Here is a 19,559-nt window from a genome sequence, read left to right as displayed (position 1 = left end):
TGGGCACTTCTGTCCCCATACCACCACAGTCTGTAACAGGGCATGTTGCAAAGGCCCCAGCAGGCAGCACAGCCCCCAGAGCCCACTCAGGTGCCCACTCTGACCTCCATAACAGACATCATAGGGGAACACACGTGCCCCTCTCCCTCTCCCCCCCATCCCCAGGCCCCAGTACTGACCTCACACAGCAGCACAGGGCTGTCCCCTCGGCCTGGTGGCACACACTGAGTCTGGGCCTTGCAGGGCACTATGAGGCCTTGGGTGGGGATGGAGGCTGTGCTGGGTGTGGGGCTGGGCCTGGAGATGCTGCAAGGGGGGAATGAGAAGGAGAGGGGAAAAAAGGAAGGAAACGAGGGGAAAAAGGAGGAAAGGAGGGGGAAAAGGGAGGAAAAACTGAACAGGGAGGAGCAGAAAGCAGCAGAGGAGCTCAAAAATGAACTTACACCACAATGGTGGTTCCAAGCTCCTAACTGGATCTGATAAAACCCAGTGCTGCTCTGTGAGGCTCAGGATGTCCTGCAGGCTCTGCTCACACTGCACACTGCTGGGCAGCCCTCCATGCTGCTCCCAAGGGATGGTGGAAGCAGCTCCATGCTCTCTGGGTGCCCCTGGGCTGTGCCTCCCCAATGCAGGAACCCACACCAGGCCCTGGGAGGCATCAGCAGCCAGCAGGGATAAATCAGGGCCTGCACAGAGCTGGAGCAGGGCATGGAGCACAGTGAGAAGGTGTGAGAACACAGTGCTACGGAGCTTGGGGGCTGAGGAGTCACCTCCAGCCCTGAGTGATTCATGGGTTAAGCCACAGCTCTTGGTCAGGCCCGAGGTTTGGGCACACAGCACTGCCACAAGGGTACAGACAACACACAGCATGGGGGAAGCATCAAGTTTAATTAAAAACATAACGAAGTTGCAATACAATAGAAGTGTGGTGGTGGAGAGCAGCTCCGTTCTCTGGGAGGCGGGTGGGCTCCTCTTCCATGCTGAGCACAAATCCGGCTCCTCCTTGTGCTGGACACACCACCCCTCTGAACACAACCCAGCAAGGCCAGCAGCCCCCAGGGCAGGTGGGACAGTCTGCACATCTCAGGGCTGTGGGTGTGCAAGGTGAACAGAGCCAGAGGGAGGCAGCTGCAAGAGCTCACAGCTCCCCTTGGCCTCCTGTTCTTCCTGCCCTGAGGTTGCTGAAAGAGCACAAAGAGGACATTGCTCACATAGCTGACCCTCAGGACAGGCAACTGCATCTACAATCACTCCTCCATTTCCTGCATGGATGGAGTCCTGGGTAAGGCACAGCAGGAGGTGTAGTTACTGATGGGCAATAGTTTAATGTAGTATTTCTGTCCCATGAGGAAAGCTGAGGGTTTTTCACCCACACATGATGGTCTCTGCAGCCATTGCAGCCAGGCAGGAGGGTTATCCCCTCCTCAGTGTCCCAAAGTCTCATCAGGCTCGTCGTGCCTTCTTGCTTTTCTTTTTCTCCTCTTTCATGGCAGTGTCGTGGGCTTTCCTCTTGGCTGCCAGTTTGTTTGCCTGCACAGAAACACAACCCGAGAGCCACGGTCAGCCCTGTCCCCACACACCAAGACCTGCTCCAGCCTCAGACCCACTGAACTGTTCTGACAGCGGGGGATGGAGACAAGCAGAGATGCCCTGAGCTTCACTTGCTGGCCACACACTAAGGCCCCAGGCAGGCACAGGGAGTTCTGCTCAAGGAGTTTGAATGCCTGCAGCCTGGTAATGCTGGGGAAGAGGCCTGTACAGTCTCAGCCTTGTGTACCTGAGGTCAGCATCCTCACTGCCTCACCATGTACAGAGAGGAAATGAAAACCCAAAACATGCAGCATGGGAGCAGTCTATGATGTGCATGGAGGGGATTCAGCTCTGACCAGCCCCACAGCAGGGCAGGAAGACAGGAGCTGCAAGGCTATGGGCAAAGCTCCCTCCTACAACCAGAGCTAGGGAGGCACAGGCCTCAGAGGTCACTCCATCCTCACAAGATGAGGACAGACCATGATATGTGATCTTTAGCTGCAAACTGCTTTGGGAAGACCTAGCACAGGGATCCATGGTTTGGAGCATCCCTACACTCGTACCTCTCGGATTTTGCGTTTCTTTCCAAACATGATCTTCTTGTAGAGGTATTTCTCCCTTTTCTTCATCATCATGATGGCCAGGCGCTTCTCCTCGCTTTGCTGCTCCTGTTCCAGGCGCTGCTTGTCCTCCAGCTTCACTTTGCCAGCAGTCACCTTCACGGGAAGAGCCTGCAGAGAGCAGAGAGCTCAGGGCTCTGTGTGCCAGGAGCCGGGCCTTCCCCAGGGGCACTTCCACACTACTCAGTGGAAACACAAGAGACACAGCATCCTCTCTGGTTGCCCCGAATGGGTGGCAGAGGGACAGTGGCATCCCATTGCCATGCACTGCACCTTGTTGTTGCTCTGAGTCTTCTGCTCTTCCATCTTCTTCAATTTAATCTCCTCTTCCTTTTCGGACTCATCTTCCTCCTCCTCTTCCTCATCTTTATCATTGTCATCCTCCTCTTCCTCTCCCTCCTCTTCTTCCTCCTCCTCCTCACTTTCTTCCCCTATAAAGAGATCACTGTTACTGACCATGGAACACAGTGGCCCTGCAGCAGACAGAGCTCTGCTGAAGCTGCAGCACTGCCTGGATCCTCTCCAGCTCTGGGAGCTTCACATCACCTGGGTCCTCGCCTCGCTGCATGGCCAGCAGCTTCAGCTTCTCTGGAGGGATATAGTCTCCTTCCTGCTCTGTCACGAAGGGCGAGAGGTGTGGGGGCAGCAGCACACCGGGGAAATAATCGGCTACAGGGAGACACAGCTTGGCATTGACTGAGTCAAAAACCCACTGAGGCTGCAGATAATACCTATGGGCAGAGGGATATGGGGCTGGAGGTCAGACACTGCCTTCCTGCCCCATGCTCTAGTGTCCAAGGGGCTGCAAGATTGCAGTGGGGAAGGTTGGGAGCAAGCGGAGCAAGGGGGAGTTCAGAAACAGCCATCAGCCCAAGATGGCCATTCTGAGGACAGGACACCTGGCTCACCTGCCCACAACCTGCTGCTCAATCCGGGGCCGGTCAACTATCTGGTGGGTGATGGATGGGTCACTCACATCATAGGTGGCACCAATGCACAGGGACTTGTCCCAGGACACTTGGCCACCAAAGCACCTGCCAGTCAAACACATCAAGCGGTCGGTCACACAGCTGACACTCTCAGGGTCATGGTGGCCTCAGCAGTGCAACTGGAGAGGACAGGGAAGGACAGCACAAGGTGGCAGAGCTGCAGGAACCCCTCCCACCACATACCGGATGATGAAGGCCAGGGGCTCTCGAGGCACCTCCCTGTTGAGGAAGAAGCGTAGCCCTTCAAACAGCTTTTTGTGCTTCTCCAGGGCCTCCTGCTCCTTCCTCCTTGCATCCATCTGCTCAGCAGTCTCCTGCTCAGGGGCAAAACAGTCAAGTCTCTTCCCTACATGCAGCACAGCCAAGCCCCTCTCTGCTCTCAGTCACTGTCCCCATCCTCCTGCCAGTCCCCCCCAGTCCCACACTGGGCACAGACAGCCTTCTCTCAGCCATAAGACGTGATGAGGACAAGACAGCACATGGTGTGGCTCAGGCCTGGCCACCAGGCTCTTACCCCCTCCACAGGGAACTCATCCATCTCCACATCATCCTCTTGGGCTGGTGCCACCACACGTGCCAGGCTGGAGCTCAGAGCCGACAGTTTCTGCAACCAGAGGAGACCAAGATGTAAGGTTCAGCCAGAGCTTTAGGAATGGGAAAGGAGCAGGCTCACAGAGGGAGCCCCAAGACCAAGCACAGCTCCTCCTCCAGCGACAGCAAAGGGATGAGAAGCTGGGATCTCCATCATGCATGGGTCAGGCTCTGCTCCTCAGCCCCTGCACCACGGCCCCAGACCAGGAGGGGTCCCCAGCCAGGGCACTGAGGACACACAGCATCCTTGCATGCAAAGTCCTCACGCTGACCATAGTGGCAGCAGAGCCCCTCACCTCCAGGTAGCTCTCTGAATCCATGGCATACTCCTTGCCTTCCACAGGCTTCAGCTCAACCTCAGCCTGGCCATCGATCTAGAGACAAACAGAAAGGTGGGGGGACAGCTCCCAGACATGCTTTGCACAAACATCCTCCCCCTCAGCCCTTCCACCACCCACACAAGTCCCCAGGAGCAATGTTCCCTGCAGTAGGCGCTCCCACCAGCCTGGCATGTCCCCGAGGCTGGCAGTGGCCTTACCTTAGGTGGGTAGTGCAGGTTGAGTGAGTGGTAGAGACGAAAGTTGACGAAGCCCAGCAGGGTGGTGTAGAACTCAGTGAAGGTAGCCATCACACGATAATCCACATCTGTTGGGTGCTGTGGGCACACAGGGAGGGGAACGACACAAGGATGAAGGAGCAGATTCCCTAATAAGGGACAGGGTGCTGTCCACCCAGTGCCAGCTCAGGACAAGAGCAGGGCCAGGAGCTGAAACACAGCAGGAATACAACCAGCCCCATGACAGTCAGGATGCAAGGGATCGAGGAAGGCCATGGGCTCATTGAGAAGATGCTGGGGAGGTGACACTGCCATAGGCTGTACCAAAGGCCATAGACTGGGAATGTTAGGACCTAACTAAGTCCCAGAAACCATGGGACAAATGGAGAGCACTGCAGCAACTACGAGCTCCTGTGTGCCAGTGGTTCTGGCCCAGCAGCACCCACAGCTCTACCAGAGTCCTGCTGTGAGGGCTGCACAAGGAGCATGTTGCCCTGCCACCCTGCAAAGATGACACAGGAATCAACTCACCCTGGCACCTCCAACTGAGCTAACAGCCAATTAATCTTTAATTCATGGGCAGAGCATATCTTAATAATTTACGAAAAGAGGAAATGAAGAGCAGGGTAGACTGGTACAGCCTGGCACCAGGTCTGACAGGAGAGGCTGTGCCATGAGCGGCTGCCAAAGGCCTTTGTTTTGTCTCTTGGGCACAAGAGTGAGCAAAGGTCCCTCAAAGCCCAGCCCAGCCCTAGGGAAGGGAACAGCAACAACAGCAACAACAGCAACAACAGCACAGGTCTCATGTACTCACATCATGGGCAAAAGCGTAAGGGGTGACCCAGGTGATGGGCTGCCCCAGCACCTCTGCCTGGTAGTAGATACCCTTGATGGAGAGGAAGACCTGGTGGGGAAAGAACGCGACGAAGGTTACAGGTGCTCCTGGTTGTTACCAACTTTGCCTAGACAGTAAAGATACAAAGGAGCAGTGGGGACAGGCAGCAGGACTCAGCCCATCTCAGAGTCCCCACCTTGCGCAGTGAGCGGGAGGCGATGACATAGTTGAGGAACTCAACAGCCAAACGTCGGCACAGCTGGATGGTCTGCACGTGGCACTTGCCCGTCCGTGGGAAGGTAGAGAAGAGGAAACACATGGAGAGGGCATCATCCAGGTCCCGCAGTGCGTCCACAAAGGTTGGGTACCTGCAGCCGGGCAGGAGGGAATGGCACCATCACACCTGGCACCAAAACTGCCTGGACCCAGGCAGAGCTGCAGCAGCTGGTGGGGACCTAATGCAACAAAGGGATGAGCACCTGCAGCCTGGAGTGCCAGGCAATGTGTGGGGACAGGGCCCATAGAGACCATCCAACAGCACTGCAGGGGTCAGGACTGCCCTGCAGGAACCTCCCTTATTGGGAACAACAAACCCAGCTTGTCACCTCCTGCCTTGGGGTGACAGCTCTGAGCACGTGTTGGGGTAGGAGGAGGTTGTGTTGCCCCCACAGCTCCAACAGAGCACCCTGATCGCTGCATAAATCATGTCAGGGCATGAATCACGTAGCTCCCAGGGCTGCTCCTCTCTCCCTGCTAACACAGTCGGATCCCACACAGCACCAGGGATTTGCTAGAGCAGGTCTTTTCTCTTGTGTGTCATCTTTCTCTCTGCCACCAAATGAACCAGCTGCATTGGCGTGCTGGGCCTCTCTCTCAAAGTGTCAATGGAAAACACTCAGGGGGAGAGTGGGAAAGTGCTCAGTGTCATCATGGAAATCCTGGAGCTATTCACAACGGCCAAGAACTTGCTCAGATCTCATAAGCATCAATACTAACCCATAAACCCCGCACGATGCCCAGCAATGCCCACATAGGGCCGGGTGCTGTATAGGGCCCTGTGGACTCACCTCTCCTTCACAATATGGTCGAGCTTGTAGGTGGGTTTGTTGTCCCTCAGCCGCTCCGCCGTCCCCCACTCACTCTTCCCATACGCCTTCCTCAGCTTACGGACAAAGACCTGCCGGCAGAGCAGGGCTCAGGGCTCAGCACAACCAGCACAGCACAGCTCCAGCATCACTCACCTTGTACTCCCGGAACTTGTTGACGATGGGCTCGTGGAGGAGGAACCTGATGTCTTTGAGGAGATAGAAGGTCCGCGGGGCGGTGGAGCCTTTGTTCACCTTCTTCTTGTGCCGGGGCTCGTGGGGGTAAATACCCTTCAGGATACACAGCCGCCTGGGGAGAAGCGATACAACATCAGCACCGCCATCAGCACGGCCCATAGGGGGCAATGGATGGGACACGCACCTGAAGTCGGGCAGGCTGAGCTGCAGCTTCTTGCGGGCCTTGTTGCGGGTGATGTAGTTGGTGGCGGAGCCGCGTTGGTACTAAGGGGAGACACAGGGGGGGTCACAGAGGGGGAGAGCCCCACACCACGGCCATTATCACCCCACACCACGGCCATTATCAGCCCCACACCACGGCCATTATCACCCCACACCACGGCCAGTACCAGCCCCACACCACGGCCATTATCAACCCCATCATGGCCATTACCAGCCCCACACCACGGCCATTATCAACCCCACACCACGGCCATTATCAACCCCATCATGGCCATTACCAGCCCCACACCACGGCCAGTACCAGCCCCATCCCGGCCATTACCCCCCCCCCCCATCACGGCCATTATCGCCCCCCACCCCGGTACCTTCTTCTTCTCCAGCCCCCCCATGTCCCCGCCGCCTCCTCGTGCTCCTCCGCACCGAAAGACCCGAGCTGCCCCCGCACTGCCCGCACCGCACCGATCCGCGCCTGCGCAGGAGCCCGAACGGTTCCACAGCGCCCCGAGCTGCGGCGGGGCTGAGCGGGGCGGGGGGACGCGGGGATGGAGAGGAGCGGAGCGGCGGAGGGAGGCGGTCAGTCAGGCACAGCGCGGGCAGCTCCAACATGGCGGGTGGGGTCCTTCGGAGCGGGGCCACATCCGGGCCGAGTGCGGGCGGCCATGTTGGTGGGCGTGGTCAAAGAGGGCGTGGCCAACACAAGGGGGCGTGGTCAAGCCAGGGGGCGTGGCTTATAATGGCGCGCCCCACCACGTGCCGTCCCCGCCCGGAGCCCCGCCGTTCCCGTGAGCCCTCCCCAGGGTTACCCGAGTCCTGTCACTCCGCTCGGTGCCCCTGACCTGACCTACAACACGGGGTCGTGACCACCCCGCCTGTTCCTCCTTATCTGCTCTCGTCCGTAGCCAAAGTCCTCTCCCCTTTCTGCTGACTCGGCCCCGCGGTGCGGAACTGCCTCAGTCCATCACCGCCTTCCTTCCTATCATCATCTCCTTCCCGTCCATCATCTCCTTCCTGCCCGGCTCCGCTCATCCCGCTGTCACCCCCCCGTAGCGATGTGGCTGCTCCTGGTCCTGCTGCAGGTTGCGGTGCTGCCCGCCCGGTCCTGCGGTGAGTCCGGTCCGCCCCGACGCTCCGTGTCCGCGCTCCGACGCGGGGCGCCCGGGGCCGGGCTGTGGGTGGGAGCGCAGCGGTGCCGGGCGGTGGGTTTCCCCTGTTACCTTTATCCCTTTTCCTGCCCCGTGTCCCGTCTCCTCTTGGCTTCTCCCCCGGCTGGGCTGCACTCACTCCTTGTCCCCATCCTCACGGGAACCCGCGGGGACAGAAGCTCCAGCAGAGGCAGCTTTGGCGGTGCGGGCGTTGGGTGCGCGGCTGCTGGGGCTGGCGATGGAGCCGGGGCACGATGTTGATCCCGGGGTCTACGTGGGGCTGCGCCTCGGCAGCGAGCACGACCTGAGGATGGAGCAGAGTTACCTGCAGCGCCTGCAGGACGTCTTCCAGGGGCGCTACGGCCGGTAGGTCACCGGTGTATGACAGCGGGACGGTCCCTGTCCCTTTTGTGGTCCCACTGATGCCAATCCCTGCAGGAGTCTGCATGCAGCCAGCCAGCCATCCCACGGCCATCGGCACAACAACACGTAGGTGATGGGATGGGGATGGGGTGGTCCTCATGCTCCCCAGGTGCTGACCCCACTGCCCGCAGGCATCCCATGCCGGAGACGGGGCGCCTGGCTCTCTACCTGCTGGGGCTGCGTGCCACCTGCCCCCCACCAGACCCTGCTCCCCAGCGCTTCCCAGTGACATGGCTTAAATACTACCTGGAGAAGGACTGGACAGGTGAGGTACCCCACACACAGTGGGCACCCCATGGCTGCTGGCACAGCAGCTCTGCCACCACCAGCTGGCTCTGGTGACAGCAGTGCCCTGTCCCCAGGCTCCCGGCACCACGGCCATCCTCTCACCAGTTACTACCAGTACAGCCTGGGCGTGCTGGCTCTCTGTGTCCACCACAAGCGGGTGCGTGAGGAGGTGATCCAGCGGCTGCTGGTGGCTGAGCAGCACCGGCGCTTCGGGCACGTGAATGGCAACGCTGTGGGTAAGGGTCAGCGAGGAGCAGGAAGGATGCATGGGGTGGGCATGTAGCATCTGGGGTCACACAGCCATCCCTGCAGACACAGAGGCAGTGGCGGCATTGGCCTTTGCCTGCCTGGAGAAAGAGCCACACATCAGGGCTGGGCTGGCAGCAGAGCTGCGGGCGGCTGTGCGCAGGGCCAGGGCGAGGCTGGTGGAGGCGCAGAGCACAGACGGCCTCATTGGGAACACCTTCAGCACTCCCTTGGCCATGCAGGTGAGTGCGGGTATGGAGCAAGCACAGGAGCGTGGGTGGCTGTGGCTGCAGGCGTTGGTGCAGCTCTGAGCCCGAGTCCTGTGCTGAGCACTTCTTTCCACCCCTCCCAGGTCTTCATTGCCACTGACATGTGCAGGACGCAGCCAGCATACGGCCGTGCCATGGCTGCACTGCTGCAGCACCTGGACAGCTTCACCAGCGCTGCCTCCATGGCCCAAGCGCTGCTCGCTCTGAACGGCCGCAGCTACCTGGGCATCAGCTCCATGCAGTGCCAGAAGGAGCTGGGTAGGAGTGGGGGCCATTGGGCACTGGGTGGCCAGCGTGGGGCTGGCACCGATGGCACCATGTGTCCTTGTCACAGACACACTGACACCCATCTTCTTGGAGGCGCTGCCCCCGGGGCCACACAATGTGATGGTGAGGCTGATGGTGGAGTGCCCGGTGCCGGAGTGTCCCCAGCAGCTGCTGTATAACAACCCGGTGTCTGCACCAGCCGGGGCCTCACTTTTGGACCTGCTCAGAGCAGCCCCACCGCAGGGATCCCAAAACTTCACGTGCGTGGTTTTATGGTCAGGGGGCTCTGAGCCTATCCTCTTGCCCCCCTGTCCCCTCCGCTGTGTCCCTGGGACCCCTGGGTCTCTCACCCTGCTCTGCCCCCAGGTTTGAGACCCGGGACACTGTATATGGCCCCTTCCTGACCTCAGTGCAGGGCATGGCTGCGAGGCCAAAGGAGCGGCAGTACTGGCAGCTGCTCAGCGGGCACGGAACCAGCCTGCAGATGGGTGAGTGATGGGGGGACACGGAGATGTGGGGGCACGGGGATGTGTCCCTGACCCTGCAGCCTTGCCACCACCCTGGCTGCTGTGTCTCTCTGCAGGCATTGCTGACTACAGACCGAAGGATGGGAGCACCATCATCCTGCGCCTGAGCAAGTGGTAGTGGGGCTGGTGGTGGGGATGATGGCAATGAAACGTTGCAGCACCGCCGGGTTGTACCGTGATTTCTCTGGGCGCTGGGAGGGGGGTGGGCACATCCACACTCGGGGGTCCTTGTTTTCATCGCTGCTCGGATGGCTGAAAGCCGCCGGGTTGTGGTGTGCTCAGTGCCCCCCTAGAACGAATGCACAACCCACTGGGGCTGCTCGTTCTCCAGGCAGGGCCACCACCACGGGGGGCGTCACGGGGATTTCAGCAGCTCGGGGTACAACTGTCTGCCCCCACCCCGGGAGCTGAGGGTGATGGCATCGGTGGGGGACCATTCTATGACAGCGCTGGGACGCTTCAGTCCCAAATGTGTACGGAGTCCACCCAAACAAAGCCTGCGCTGGGTGCGCAGCTGGCAGCGAGCGCTGCACGGGGCGGGGTCTGATGGCAGCGCCCGGCCTGCGAGCCACGGCGCCCGCCCATGAGTCACCCGGGGACACTGACGCAGCCGCTCCGTCACCGTGAGCCCGTCCCCGCTCCCCCGGTTCTGGCGGGGATGCGCGGCCTCCTCCCATCTCTCCGCGCTGTTTCCATCCCGGCCGCTCCGCTGTCCCGCACCGCCGCTCTCCTGCCCGCACCGCGGTGACGTGCTCCGGCTGCTCCGGCTGCCGGGGAGGGACCCGCCCGCCTTCGCTCCACGCCATCAAACTTCGCTCCTCCGCACCGGCGCTGCTCGCACATGGCACCCCACGGCTGAACCCACCGCTCGCCCGCACCGGCCATGTGCCCGCGGTGTCCCGGTGGCGATGAAGCAGCGATGATGGCCGCCGCTGGGACCCTCCTACCCCGCAGAACCGACCCGGGGCAGCCGGGGGAACGACCACCGCTGCGGCTGGTGCTCACCGTGGCGGCGTGGCTGGGCACCGGCACCGCTCTGGCCGGCCTCAACAAATGGATTTTCGCCTCCCACGGATTCCGCTACCCGCTGCTGCTCTCCTCCTTGCACATGCTGGCGGCCGTGGCGCTGGGTTACCCGCTGGGCTGGGTGCGAGGACCTCCACCTGCCGTCCGGCCCCGGGCACGGATCTACCTGCTGAGCCTCACCTTCTGCGGCAGCGTGGCTCTGGGTAACCTGGGGCTGAGCCTGGTGCCGCTGGACGCAGCTCAGGCCGTGCACGCTACGGCCCCGCTGGCCACCCTGCTGCTGTCGGCGCTGCTGCGGGGCCGCCGGCACCACCCGCTGCAATACGCGGCCATGGGGCCCGTGTGCGCCGGGGCTGCGTGCAGCATCGCCGGGGGGGTCCGCTTCCACCAGCCCGGGGGCTGCGTCCTCCTGGCTGCCACCGTCCTGCGTGCCCTCAAGTCGCTGCAGCAGAGTAAGTGCCGCCTGGCTGCCCTCGGGGTGTCCTGGGGATGCTGCAATAGGGATGTGCCGACACTCGTGGCACCACAACCATCGTGGTGCTCTGGGCCCCGGGGACACTCTTGGTGTCACCGCTGCTCCCTCTAGCTTTGGGGACATCCCTGTCCCAGTAGCACCTCATAGTCCTGCTGTCACCCCTTGGCCCCAGTAGCACCCCTACCCACCCCATGTCCTGTTCTGCCCCTTCCCCAGTGTCACCCCTGTCCCTGCTGTCACCTCGGTGCTGCCTTGTTCCCTTGCCTTCAGGTCTGTGCTCTCTCCTAGTCCCATCTCTACTCCATCCCTCTTCCATCCCAATCCCAACCCCCATCCCCTTATCCCCATCCCCTGCATGTCTCCATGTGGAGCCGCACTGTCCCCACTCAGGGCCCCTGGCCATGGCCAGAGCAGCAGAGCCACCCGGGCCACGATGTCCTTGGCAGGCGTTGGGGAGGAGCACCCTGACCACACTGTTTTTTTGGAGGGTTGGGAGCATTTCCTCCACCCATGACTCACATGGGCATCACTGCTCTGGCCACAGCCCGTGACTCACAGGGCATAGGGGTGGAGATGAGATGGGGTTTGGGAGGGGAATAGGGGCGAGGATGGAGGTGGGATGACTTTGGGATTAGGATGGGGATGGAGACAGGGTGGAATAGCCTGGGTACTGATGTGTCACTCCGGCCCCATTGTGGGCACTGTGGTTGAGATGAGAGCTGAGCACCTGCCACCCCGGGACTCACTCACCCCCAGTGCCACGCGATGCCGGGTTGGGCTGAGGGCACCCCCCTCTCCTAGTGCTCTTTGTGTTGTTGTACCCCAGCAGGGGCTCTGTCTAACTGTCCCCTTTCCCCCCCCCAGGCCTGCTGCTGCAGGAGGGCCGCCTGGACGCCGTGTCCCTGCTGTGCCTCACCGCCCTGCCCAGCTTCTGCCTGCTCTTCGGTGCAGCCGTGGCGCTGGAGGTGGCCCCGGCGTGGCAGGGCGTGCTGCGCTACGACGGCTCGTTGTGGGGCTGCGTGCTGCTCAGCTGCCTGGGCTCCGTCCTCTACAACCTGGCCAGCTTCTGTGTCCTGTCCCTCACGTCCGCCCTCACCATCCACCTCCTGGGCAACATCACGGTGGTGGGCAACCTCCTGCTCTCCCGTCTGCTCTTCGGCAGCAGCCTGAGTGCGCTCAGCTACCTGGGCATCGCGCTGACACTGGCCGGGATGTTCATGTACCAGCAGCCACAGCTGATTGCCCGGCGCTGGGCGCTGTGGATGCGGCACCGATCCTCACGGCACCAGTAGGGGGTGGAGGCGCTGGGACTCGAGTGTGGCACGTCTGGGTGTGCTGCTGAGCGTGGCACTGTGCATCACGGGAGTGTGCACAGCTCTGTGTGAGCTGGTGTGCAAGGCTGTGTTTGCACATATGAGTGCTGGTGTGCTTGGCACCGAGAGCACAGAACTGCGCTGATGTGCAGAGCTCTGCATGCACCAGTGTGCGTGGCACACGTGTGCTGGGGTGCATGTGTGTCCTTGGCACTGTGTGCACAAAACTGGGTTGATTTGCACTGCTGTGCATGGCACAGTGTGCATACATACGTGCTGGGGTGCACAGCACTGTGTGCGTGTGCAGGTGTGCAGGGCAGTGTGTCCATGTGTGAGTGCTGGTGTGTGAGGCCATGAGCATGTGTGTGCTGCTGTGCATGGCACTGCATACACGTGTGCTGGTGTGTGTGGCAATGTGCACACGTGTGTGTTGGTGTGCACAGCCCCTCTGTGCACGTGTGCTGGGGTGTGTGGCATAATATGCCCACAAGTATGCTGGTGTGCACAGCTCTGTGTCCTCGTGTGGGTGCTGGTGTGCATAGCAATGTATGCACATGCATGTTTGGTGTGCACACTGTGCATGCACATATGTTGGCCACGTGCACATGCGTGTGCTGGTGCACGTGTGTCGGTATGTGCATGTTCTGGATGTGCAACTGTTTGTGTGCACAGCTCTGTGTGTGGGGTACATGTGTGCTGGTGTGCACAGGCTCTGCAGGTGTGAGTGTATCTCTGCACATGGCAGTGTGTGCAAAGAGCGTGTGAGTGTTGGTGTGTGAAGGTTCCAGGTGTGCAAGTCGGTCTCATACATGTGGGCACGTGCTGCTGGGCAGTCTGTGTGGAGTATGTGTGCAGATGTGTGCTGGTGTGCACAGACTGTGTGTGCCAGTGGTGCTCCATGCACAGTTTCATGCATGAGAGCAGGAGCCTGTCAGTGTGTGCACAAGTGTGTGTGCAGATCCTTACAGGTGGGGGTGCATGCACATGCAGCTGCACACAGGCTCCATGTGTGCACAGATTTGGTGTGTGCAAGAGCATGGTGTGTGTGTGTGTGTGCACATGTGCATATCACTATTGAGCTCTGCGGGATGGAGTGAGCCTGGTGCATGTGTGGGAGGTGTGTGCACAGCTTGTTCCCCCATGGGACAGAGGGCGTTGGAGCCTTGGGGTGCTGTGTGCCATTACAATGCTGCTGTCACCGTGTGTCACCGTGCTGCTGCTGGTGATGGCATGTTGGACATGGATGCACACCCGTGTGTGCTCCCCAGCAGGTACAGTGGCACCGGGACAGCTCTGAAATAAAGCTCTATTTTTGTCATACTCCATCCTTGGCTGCCATGACCTCGCACCCAGACCGGCTGAACCCTCACTCCCAGTTGGGGCTGTGACAAGGGATTTCAGCCTGAGCCACCTCGCATGTGCCTCCAGCCTCAATGCTGTCCTTCTTCCACCCGTTGGGATGGTGAGTCCTGAGGCTGTTTGCAGTAACACCCTTGGAAAAGCACCTTCCCAGCAAGGCCACCACGGTGCCACAGCGCCACTGCCACTGGTGCCAGCTTCCCCAGGGCACCCAGGGCTGGAGTGGTGCCCATCCTACAGAGAGCCCAAAGGGCACTGAGCTATCAGAACCAGCTTGTGCCCTTGCCAAGGGCTCGGCAGCTGCAAGCTGTGCCTGTCCCTCTGCCTGTTTGTTTTTAGGGCTCAGATTTCAGAGGCTTTTCCATAGCAGGAAGGACGAGATGGCGTTTTGGGTTTCCTTCTGAAGGGCAAAGCACGCTGCAGACACCAGGAAAAGCCCCCAGCACAGCCTGGCACCCACACTGTCCCCTGCCATGGGCTGGAGGAGCAGGACTTGGGCCAGGATCCCACTGCACCATGACTTTGCCTGGTTTGCCCTCTTTTTAACACGTTGTAGTGCTGGTGGTTGTCCCCTCTCTGAGCATTTCAGGCCATGACCTCAGCCCAGTGCCATTCCTGATGCTGGGGCGTCCCAAAGGGCCGCAAGCATGGGGCAGCTCCCGGCTCCATCCCTGCAGAAGGCAGTGAGCTGCCATGCCCCCAGCCCTCTGACACCCCCAAGGCTCTTGTGTCTCCAGTGTGGGGACTTTACCATCTCTTCCAGCCCCTCCTAATGGTGCACTATTGAAATGTTCTGTACAGGGATTAGCTGCTGCCCCAGGGTAAGGCTGTGCTGTACAGATGGGAGGCAGCAAGGACCAAGTCTGGCTGAGTAAATGCTGTCCCTCTGTCACATGCCAGGTGATGCTCCTGAAGCAGGGGATGCACTGCTGCATCCAGGCTAAAGGAATCCAGCAGGGGAGGAAGAGAGGTCAGGCAGCAAGGAGCAGGATGTCTCTCCCAGCAGGGCAGCCTGTGCTCTTCCTGGCCTCTCCCAGCTGCAGCAAAAGAACAGACTTTGCTCTGCTGTGTCAGGACCCAGAGTCATATCCCAGTAAGGGAAAACAAACCTTGGTGCTGTTCTAAACACCCTGAGTCACAGATAGATTCTGCCCTGTTTTATAAGCAGTTTGTGCTGAAATGAAACAACACCAGCATGTAATGAGAGGCTTCAGCATTGCTGATGAGACCACCATGGCATGAACAGTGCTGTCTGGCCTTACTAACAGCATGCCCCCAGCCTCTGCTCACAGCCCAGTCCCTCCACCTGCAGCTGCAAAGACTCCAACCGCTGTCAAACAACGAGAGTTTATTTCAGAGCTCTGCTGCAGCTCCTCCTTCTGCTTCCCCAGCTGGGCCATACTCAGTACATCACCATCCTCGATTCCCTTTCATAAATATCAGGTATCATCCCAAAGGGCGAATGGACCATGTGGACGGTGTTGATGCCGAACAGCAAATACTCGTAGTGGATGAGCTGCCGCCAGAAGCCGTTGTTGGGTCGGATGATGGGCCGGCACGACCGGACCCAGTCGTGGGCGCTGACCAGTGACATGGCGTGGTGCTTCATCAGGTAGGCTATGCAGACGGTGGCTGAGCGGCTCACCCCGGCTGCACAGTGCAGCAGCGTGCGGCCCCCGCGTTCACCCACATTGCGGATCAAGTCGGCAACAGAGTTGAAACAGGCGGAGATGCGGGCAGAGGGGGTGTCAGCCACCGGGACGCGGAAGTACTCAATGCCGGGGTGCAGCATGTTGGCCAGCTCATGGGAGACGTTGATAACGGTGGTGATGCGGTTGGCAATCAGGAGCTGAGCGTTGCCTGCAGCCACGCCATCGCTGAGGAAGAGGCAGGGGGTGATGCGGGACAGCCTGTGCCTGTGGAGGTGCAGTGAGGCTGTCATAGCCCGTGCCTTCGTCCTGCAACAGCGGTGGCTGCTGCTGTTCCTCCTTCTTCCCTAGAAAACAAACAGCATTGAGTGTAAGTATAAAGAAGGTCACACACAGAGCGTGGGCTGAAGGGGACCTTGAAGATCATCTAGATGCAACCCCCCTGCAATGGGCTGGTTACCAGCTTCTAGATTACGCCATCCAACCTGGCCTTGAATGCCTCCAGGAATGAAGCATCCACAACTTCTCTGGGCAGCCTGTTCCATCATGGACAGTTCCTGCCCTCACCCTTAGGCATGACCAACCCCCATGGATGCTTCTCACTGCCACCATTAATGAGGTTTTGCCTAATTTTTGAGCCTAACCCCTAATATGGCTCACAGTGGGAACACTACCGTGAGTACACGGAGCAGGACTAGCCTGAGCCGGGGCATGGCCAGCCCTGTCTCCAATGTCCTGTGTTCTCTGTCACCTGCCAGCCCCACACTGCAGTGGCTGGGCCGTATTCCCCCACTCCACTGATTTCCATGGTAGCGCTGCATGCACAATGGGGGGCGTGGGGCCATGGAGGAGCCGGGCGGTGTGAGGCCCCGTGTCACCTTCTTCCCACCGCCCGAGAGTAGGGATCCCACCAAAGCCTGGTGAGGGGCTGAGAGACCCCTCATACCTGGGGGGTGATAGGACTCCTCACACTAGTATGGGGCTGTGGGACCCCCTCAAAACTGTTGGGGGCTGTGGGGCTCTTTCATGCCATTGTGGGATTGGTGGGACCCCTTCACACTGGTTGGGATTGGTGGGACCCTTCACACCAATATGGGGATGGGGGGACTGCCTCATACTGTTCTAGAGGTGGTGGGATCTCCTCATATAGTCTGGGGGCTTGGAACATGCTGATCTGAGGCTCTGGAACCCCTCACACCAGCATGGGGATAGTGGAACCCTTCACATCATTATGTGGATGGTGGGACCCCTCCCACTGGTTGGGATCCATGAGAACCCTCACACCACATCAGAGATGGTGGGACCCCTTATACAGCCACGCCAGGTCCCCATGCACCCCAAAAGAGGCATTGCTCACACCCCACTCTGTGTGACATGATCTCCTGTTGCTCAATGCAGCTGTGTGGACTTGGACATCAGGCTGGGTGACCGTGAACTCAACAACTCCCTGTCCCAATCATCCAGCCGCTCCAGCCAGAATACCCTGATGCTCCTGGAGAAGAAGGTGATAACCTCCCTCCCCTGGGCTGCCATCCTGCCAGCATAGGGGAGGGTTTGCTCCACTCTCTGCTGTGTTTTGGAAAAAAGGAGGTGGTTCCTCATTCCTTGGCAGCAAGAGCTATAGATGATGAGAGGCTGAAGAATGTCTTGTGCAAACTCTTTGCTTCCAGTTCCTCAGAAGCCTGAAATCATCGCTTCAGTCCTTAAACCTTCAGCCTGCCAGGTCCAAATGCAGATGTCAGGGACTTTACTCTGCTTTGGGGCTCTACACAGCAGAGAAGGAAACAAATGCTGGAGTGGTCAGACCTAATCTGCCCTTAGTTGTCATTCCTAAAATAGCCCTGTGATGAGACATGGGCAACACGTTGACACCTGTCCTCCCAGGAATGGGAATGAGCCAAAGGTTTTGCAACATCTCATCTCGATTGCCCCTTTAGGGCCTAGCATATTTAGCACTGCAGTAATGAGTGTGAGCCACGGCAGGTGAGACGCCCTCTCCTGCAGGAAGCAGGGATGCCAGGTGGAGTCTGCAGTTATGATTGAGGGTGTCATCAGGCACAGCTGGACACTGGTGTGTAGAGGAGTCCCCTTCTGCAGCCTCAAAGGAAGGGGCTGAGATATCTTCACCATTCCCTCATTCCTGAACCAGAGCTGATGGTCACCTGTGTGCTTTGTGCACAGCAGAACACAAAGTGTTGTGGGTTTCAAGGAGCTGGGGCAGCTGAGAGTGAATCAGCACGAGTTTAATCAGCAAAACCAGTGCTGCTTTGGTACTCAGGCTGCTCCCACAGTGGAAATGAGGCAACGAAGGACACGGTTAGCAAGCATGGTGGGTTGGCATTGGACTTGGTGATCTTGGAGGTCGTTTTCGACCATAATCACCCTATGATTCTATGGTTTCAGTGTTTGGCTGAGTGATACTTACAGATTTTGAAGCTTCTTTGCTTTGAGGTTGCCTTCATGGCAGGGAGGGACCTGGCAGGGCGCCTTCTTTCACAGAGACAAGCATCACTTCAGAGATCTTTATCTTGAAGTTAGGATAGCAGGTATAAGGTCTTACATTTGCTTTCTTAAAGATAAAGCACATGGAAGAGGACAAGAAGAAGATTGAACGTCACCACCAAAAGCTGATGCAGCAATTTGTGCAAGAACAAGAGATAAAAATAGAACGGTTTAAGAAAGCAGCCGAAAGGTTTGAGAAATCCCTGGAGGTGATCAGCCGCAGAGGTGGAAAGTCGTCTGCCCCTGCTGCTGCCGGCCAGGCTGCGAGCACAGGGACTCAGCACAACGCTGCTGAGTGAGAAGGGATTGGGAAGAACATCTAGAGAGCTCCTCCTGCAGGCTGTGCTGCACTGAAAGCTGCGTTTTCCATCTACGTGCTTGGATTTTCAGCTCATCCTTCCTGAAAGCCAGCCTGCTATAACAATAAACAACACCGTCCCTTGCTGTCGGGTGTTCCTCCTTTTATATACATGAAGCTGATGTGGTGTGGGGGCACTGTCTGGGTAGCAGCGCAGGTGTAAAGGGGAAAAAAACCCTTCCAAAGGATTGCTTTCCTCTGAGGCAATAGAAAAGTAATGTAAAGCCAATAGAAGATATTTTGGGGCTTGTGTCTTTCCTTTTTGGAAAGGATGCAAAACGTGTGTCATGGCTGCTTGGATCAGAGAGTCCGAGGGTGTAAATGGATCCTTCACTGGGAAAAGGATTGGTAACTTAAGGCACACACAGGACAGACAGTAAATTGCTTCTTTCATGCTGGCATTGGAGATGGGCTGGTGTTTGCCTACATCAACTGGATGGAGTGGATCTAAGAAGTGTGCTGAAAAACAAGGAAGTGGCAACAAGCAAGTAATGCAGCACAGCTTTGGAGGAGCCTGGAGGTTGTTAGACTGGGGTGGCTTGCACTGGGTCTTCCTTGTTGGAAAACACTGGGAGAAATTGTCATTTTGTGAGCTTCTGAGTTTGATCTAGACACATGTGTGATCAAATAGTGCTTGTGTTGCATCCTTTGGCACGCTGGGTCTGGCTGATTCCCAGACCTGGTTGTGCAGAGTTTGCTGCAAGGGTTTCTGCTCATCAGAGCCTGGGAGACGCTGATCAAAATCACATGCTCTGATCTCAATGCCCTGACACCTCCATGCAGTTCTGCTGCCTGCATCCAACAGCAGAGGGTGCTGGTGGCTGAGGCTGGAGCCAAGGGCAGGATACATTCCAACATCAGCCAGCATTGACACCCAGCCCAGGACCCAGCTCCCACCTGTAACAGCGAGCAGACAGCATCTGGCCGGAGCTGTGTGTACAATTAATCCCTTCCTTCACCAAACAGGCTGCAGGGACACAAGGACCCGGGGCACCCTTTGCTTTCTATGGCACTCCGAGTGCCACCGCCCCTAAGATGGCCACACAGCTACGTCAAGGCCTCTCCTCGTTTTCTATTGAGTAATAGCGC

The 19,559-nt window shown here is 58.7% G+C and overlaps 5 protein-coding genes across 10 annotated transcripts; 3 read left to right on the top strand and 2 right to left on the bottom strand.

Annotated features, from left to right (window-relative positions):
• Positions 1–869: 869 nt before the first annotated feature.
• Positions 870–7,052, bottom strand: PES1 (pescadillo ribosomal biogenesis factor 1). The gene is made up of 15 exons (XM_015878331.2): positions 6,992–7,052; positions 6,589–6,668; positions 6,363–6,516; positions 6,189–6,298; positions 5,318–5,489; positions 5,101–5,190; positions 4,269–4,385; positions 4,027–4,104; positions 3,654–3,743; positions 3,323–3,453; positions 3,059–3,184; positions 2,697–2,881; positions 2,424–2,581; positions 2,094–2,261; positions 870–1,530 (listed from the first exon to the last, which is right to left on the bottom strand). Exons 1-15 carry the CDS (start codon positions 7,013–7,015, stop codon positions 1,444–1,446), a joined length of 1,770 nt encoding a protein of 589 aa, XP_015733817.1. The 5' UTR covers positions 7,016–7,052; the 3' UTR covers positions 870–1,443.
• A 262-nt stretch (positions 7,053–7,314) lies between these two features.
• On the top strand, positions 7,315–9,950 carry TCN2 (transcobalamin 2). The gene is made up of 10 exons (XM_015878332.3): positions 7,315–7,730; positions 7,945–8,134; positions 8,207–8,257; positions 8,323–8,456; positions 8,554–8,715; positions 8,792–8,967; positions 9,078–9,252; positions 9,329–9,521; positions 9,628–9,749; positions 9,845–9,950. The coding sequence occupies exons 1-10, from the start codon at positions 7,676–7,678 to the stop codon at positions 9,904–9,906; spliced, it is 1,320 nt and encodes a 439-aa protein (XP_015733818.1). The 5' UTR covers positions 7,315–7,675; the 3' UTR covers positions 9,907–9,950.
• Positions 9,951–10,182: 232 nt separating this feature from the next.
• SLC35E4 (solute carrier family 35 member E4) lies at positions 10,183–13,927 on the top strand. The gene is made up of 2 exons (XM_015878334.3): positions 10,183–11,266; positions 12,154–13,927. Exons 1-2 carry the CDS (start codon positions 10,672–10,674, stop codon positions 12,579–12,581), a joined length of 1,023 nt encoding a protein of 340 aa, XP_015733820.1. The 5' UTR covers positions 10,183–10,671; the 3' UTR covers positions 12,582–13,927.
• A 1,365-nt stretch (positions 13,928–15,292) lies between these two features.
• Positions 15,293–19,455, bottom strand: DUSP18 (dual specificity phosphatase 18). 4 transcript variants are annotated; one of them, XM_015878339.3, is made up of 2 exons: positions 19,368–19,455; positions 15,293–15,957 (listed from the first exon to the last, which is right to left on the bottom strand). In XM_015878339.3, the coding sequence occupies exon 2, from the start codon at positions 15,901–15,903 to the stop codon at positions 15,364–15,366; it is 540 nt and encodes a 179-aa protein (XP_015733825.2). In that variant the 5' UTR covers positions 15,904–15,957; positions 19,368–19,455; the 3' UTR covers positions 15,293–15,363. The 4 variants fall into 4 exon arrangements, with proteins under 4 accessions (XP_015733825.2, XP_085365660.1, XP_085365659.1 ...); XM_085509534.1 differs by lacking the exon at positions 19,368–19,455 and adding an exon at positions 18,036–18,179; XM_085509533.1 differs by lacking the exon at positions 19,368–19,455 and adding an exon at positions 16,729–16,802.
• Positions 16,291–18,556, top strand: LOC146759683 (uncharacterized). Of its 3 annotated transcripts, none has more exons than XM_085509535.1 (3): positions 16,291–16,530; positions 17,009–17,114; positions 18,187–18,556. In XM_085509535.1, the coding sequence occupies exons 1-3, from the start codon at positions 16,430–16,432 to the stop codon at positions 18,409–18,411; spliced, it is 432 nt and encodes a 143-aa protein (XP_085365661.1). In that variant the 5' UTR covers positions 16,291–16,429; the 3' UTR covers positions 18,412–18,556. The 3 variants fall into 3 exon arrangements, with proteins under 3 accessions (XP_085365661.1, XP_085365663.1, XP_085365662.1); XM_085509537.1 differs by lacking the exon at positions 18,187–18,556 and adding an exon at positions 17,198–17,441; XM_085509536.1 differs by lacking the exon at positions 16,291–16,530 and adding an exon at positions 16,730–16,907.
• Positions 19,456–19,559: the final 104 nt, after the last annotated feature.

Source organism: Coturnix japonica, chromosome 9, assembly GCF_054131305.1.
Source record: "Coturnix japonica strain WE chromosome 9, WE-NBRP24, whole genome shotgun sequence".
Classification (NCBI taxonomy): domain Eukaryota; kingdom Metazoa; phylum Chordata; class Aves; order Galliformes; family Phasianidae; genus Coturnix; species Coturnix japonica.
The sequence above is the reverse complement of the archived record's forward strand: the minus strand, read 5'-3'. Positions and strand labels throughout refer to the sequence as shown.

Coding starts and splice junctions, on each gene's coding strand:
- TCN2 (XM_015878332.3), top strand. CDS start 7,676: ATGTGGCTGCTCCTGGTCCTGCTGCAGGTTGCGGTGCTGCCCGCCCGG. Junction 8,968..9,077: donor GCACTCCCTTGGCCATGCAG/GTGAGTGCGGGT, acceptor CACCCCTCCCAG/GTCTTCATTGCCACTGACAT. Junction 9,522..9,627: donor CAGGGATCCCAAAACTTCAC/GTGCGTGGTTTT, acceptor CTCTGCCCCCAG/GTTTGAGACCCGGGACACTG.
- PES1 (XM_015878331.2), bottom strand. CDS start 7,015: ATGGGGGGGCTGGAGAAGAAGAAG. Junction 3,454..3,653: donor ATGAGTTCCCTGTGGAGGGG/GTAAGAGCCTGG, acceptor GCCCCTGAGCAG/GAGACTGCTGAGCAGATGGA. Junction 1,531..2,093: donor AGAAACGCAAAATCCGAGAG/GTACGAGTGTAG, acceptor GTTTCTGTGCAG/GCAAACAAACTGGCAGCCAA.
- SLC35E4 (XM_015878334.3), top strand. CDS start 10,672: ATGTGCCCGCGGTGTCCCGGTGGCGATGAAGCAGCGATGATGGCCGCC. Junction 11,267..12,153: donor CCTCAAGTCGCTGCAGCAGA/GTAAGTGCCGCC, acceptor TCCCCCCCCCAG/GCCTGCTGCTGCAGGAGGGC.
- DUSP18 (XM_085509532.1), bottom strand. CDS start 16,323: ATGCCCCGGCTCAGGCTAGTCCTGCTCCGTGTACTCACG. Junction 15,958..16,284: donor TCCTGCTCCGTGTACTCACG/GTAGTGTTCCCA, acceptor TTTGTTTTCTAG/GGAAGAAGGAGGAACAGCAG.
- LOC146759683 (XM_085509535.1), top strand. CDS start 16,430: ATGCACAATGGGGGGCGTGGGGCCATGGAGGAGCCGGGCGGTGTGAGG. Junction 16,531..17,008: donor AGGGATCCCACCAAAGCCTG/GTGAGGGGCTGA, acceptor TGCTCAATGCAG/CTGTGTGGACTTGGACATCA. Junction 17,115..18,186: donor TGATGCTCCTGGAGAAGAAG/GTGATAACCTCC, acceptor GCTTTCTTAAAG/ATAAAGCACATGGAAGAGGA.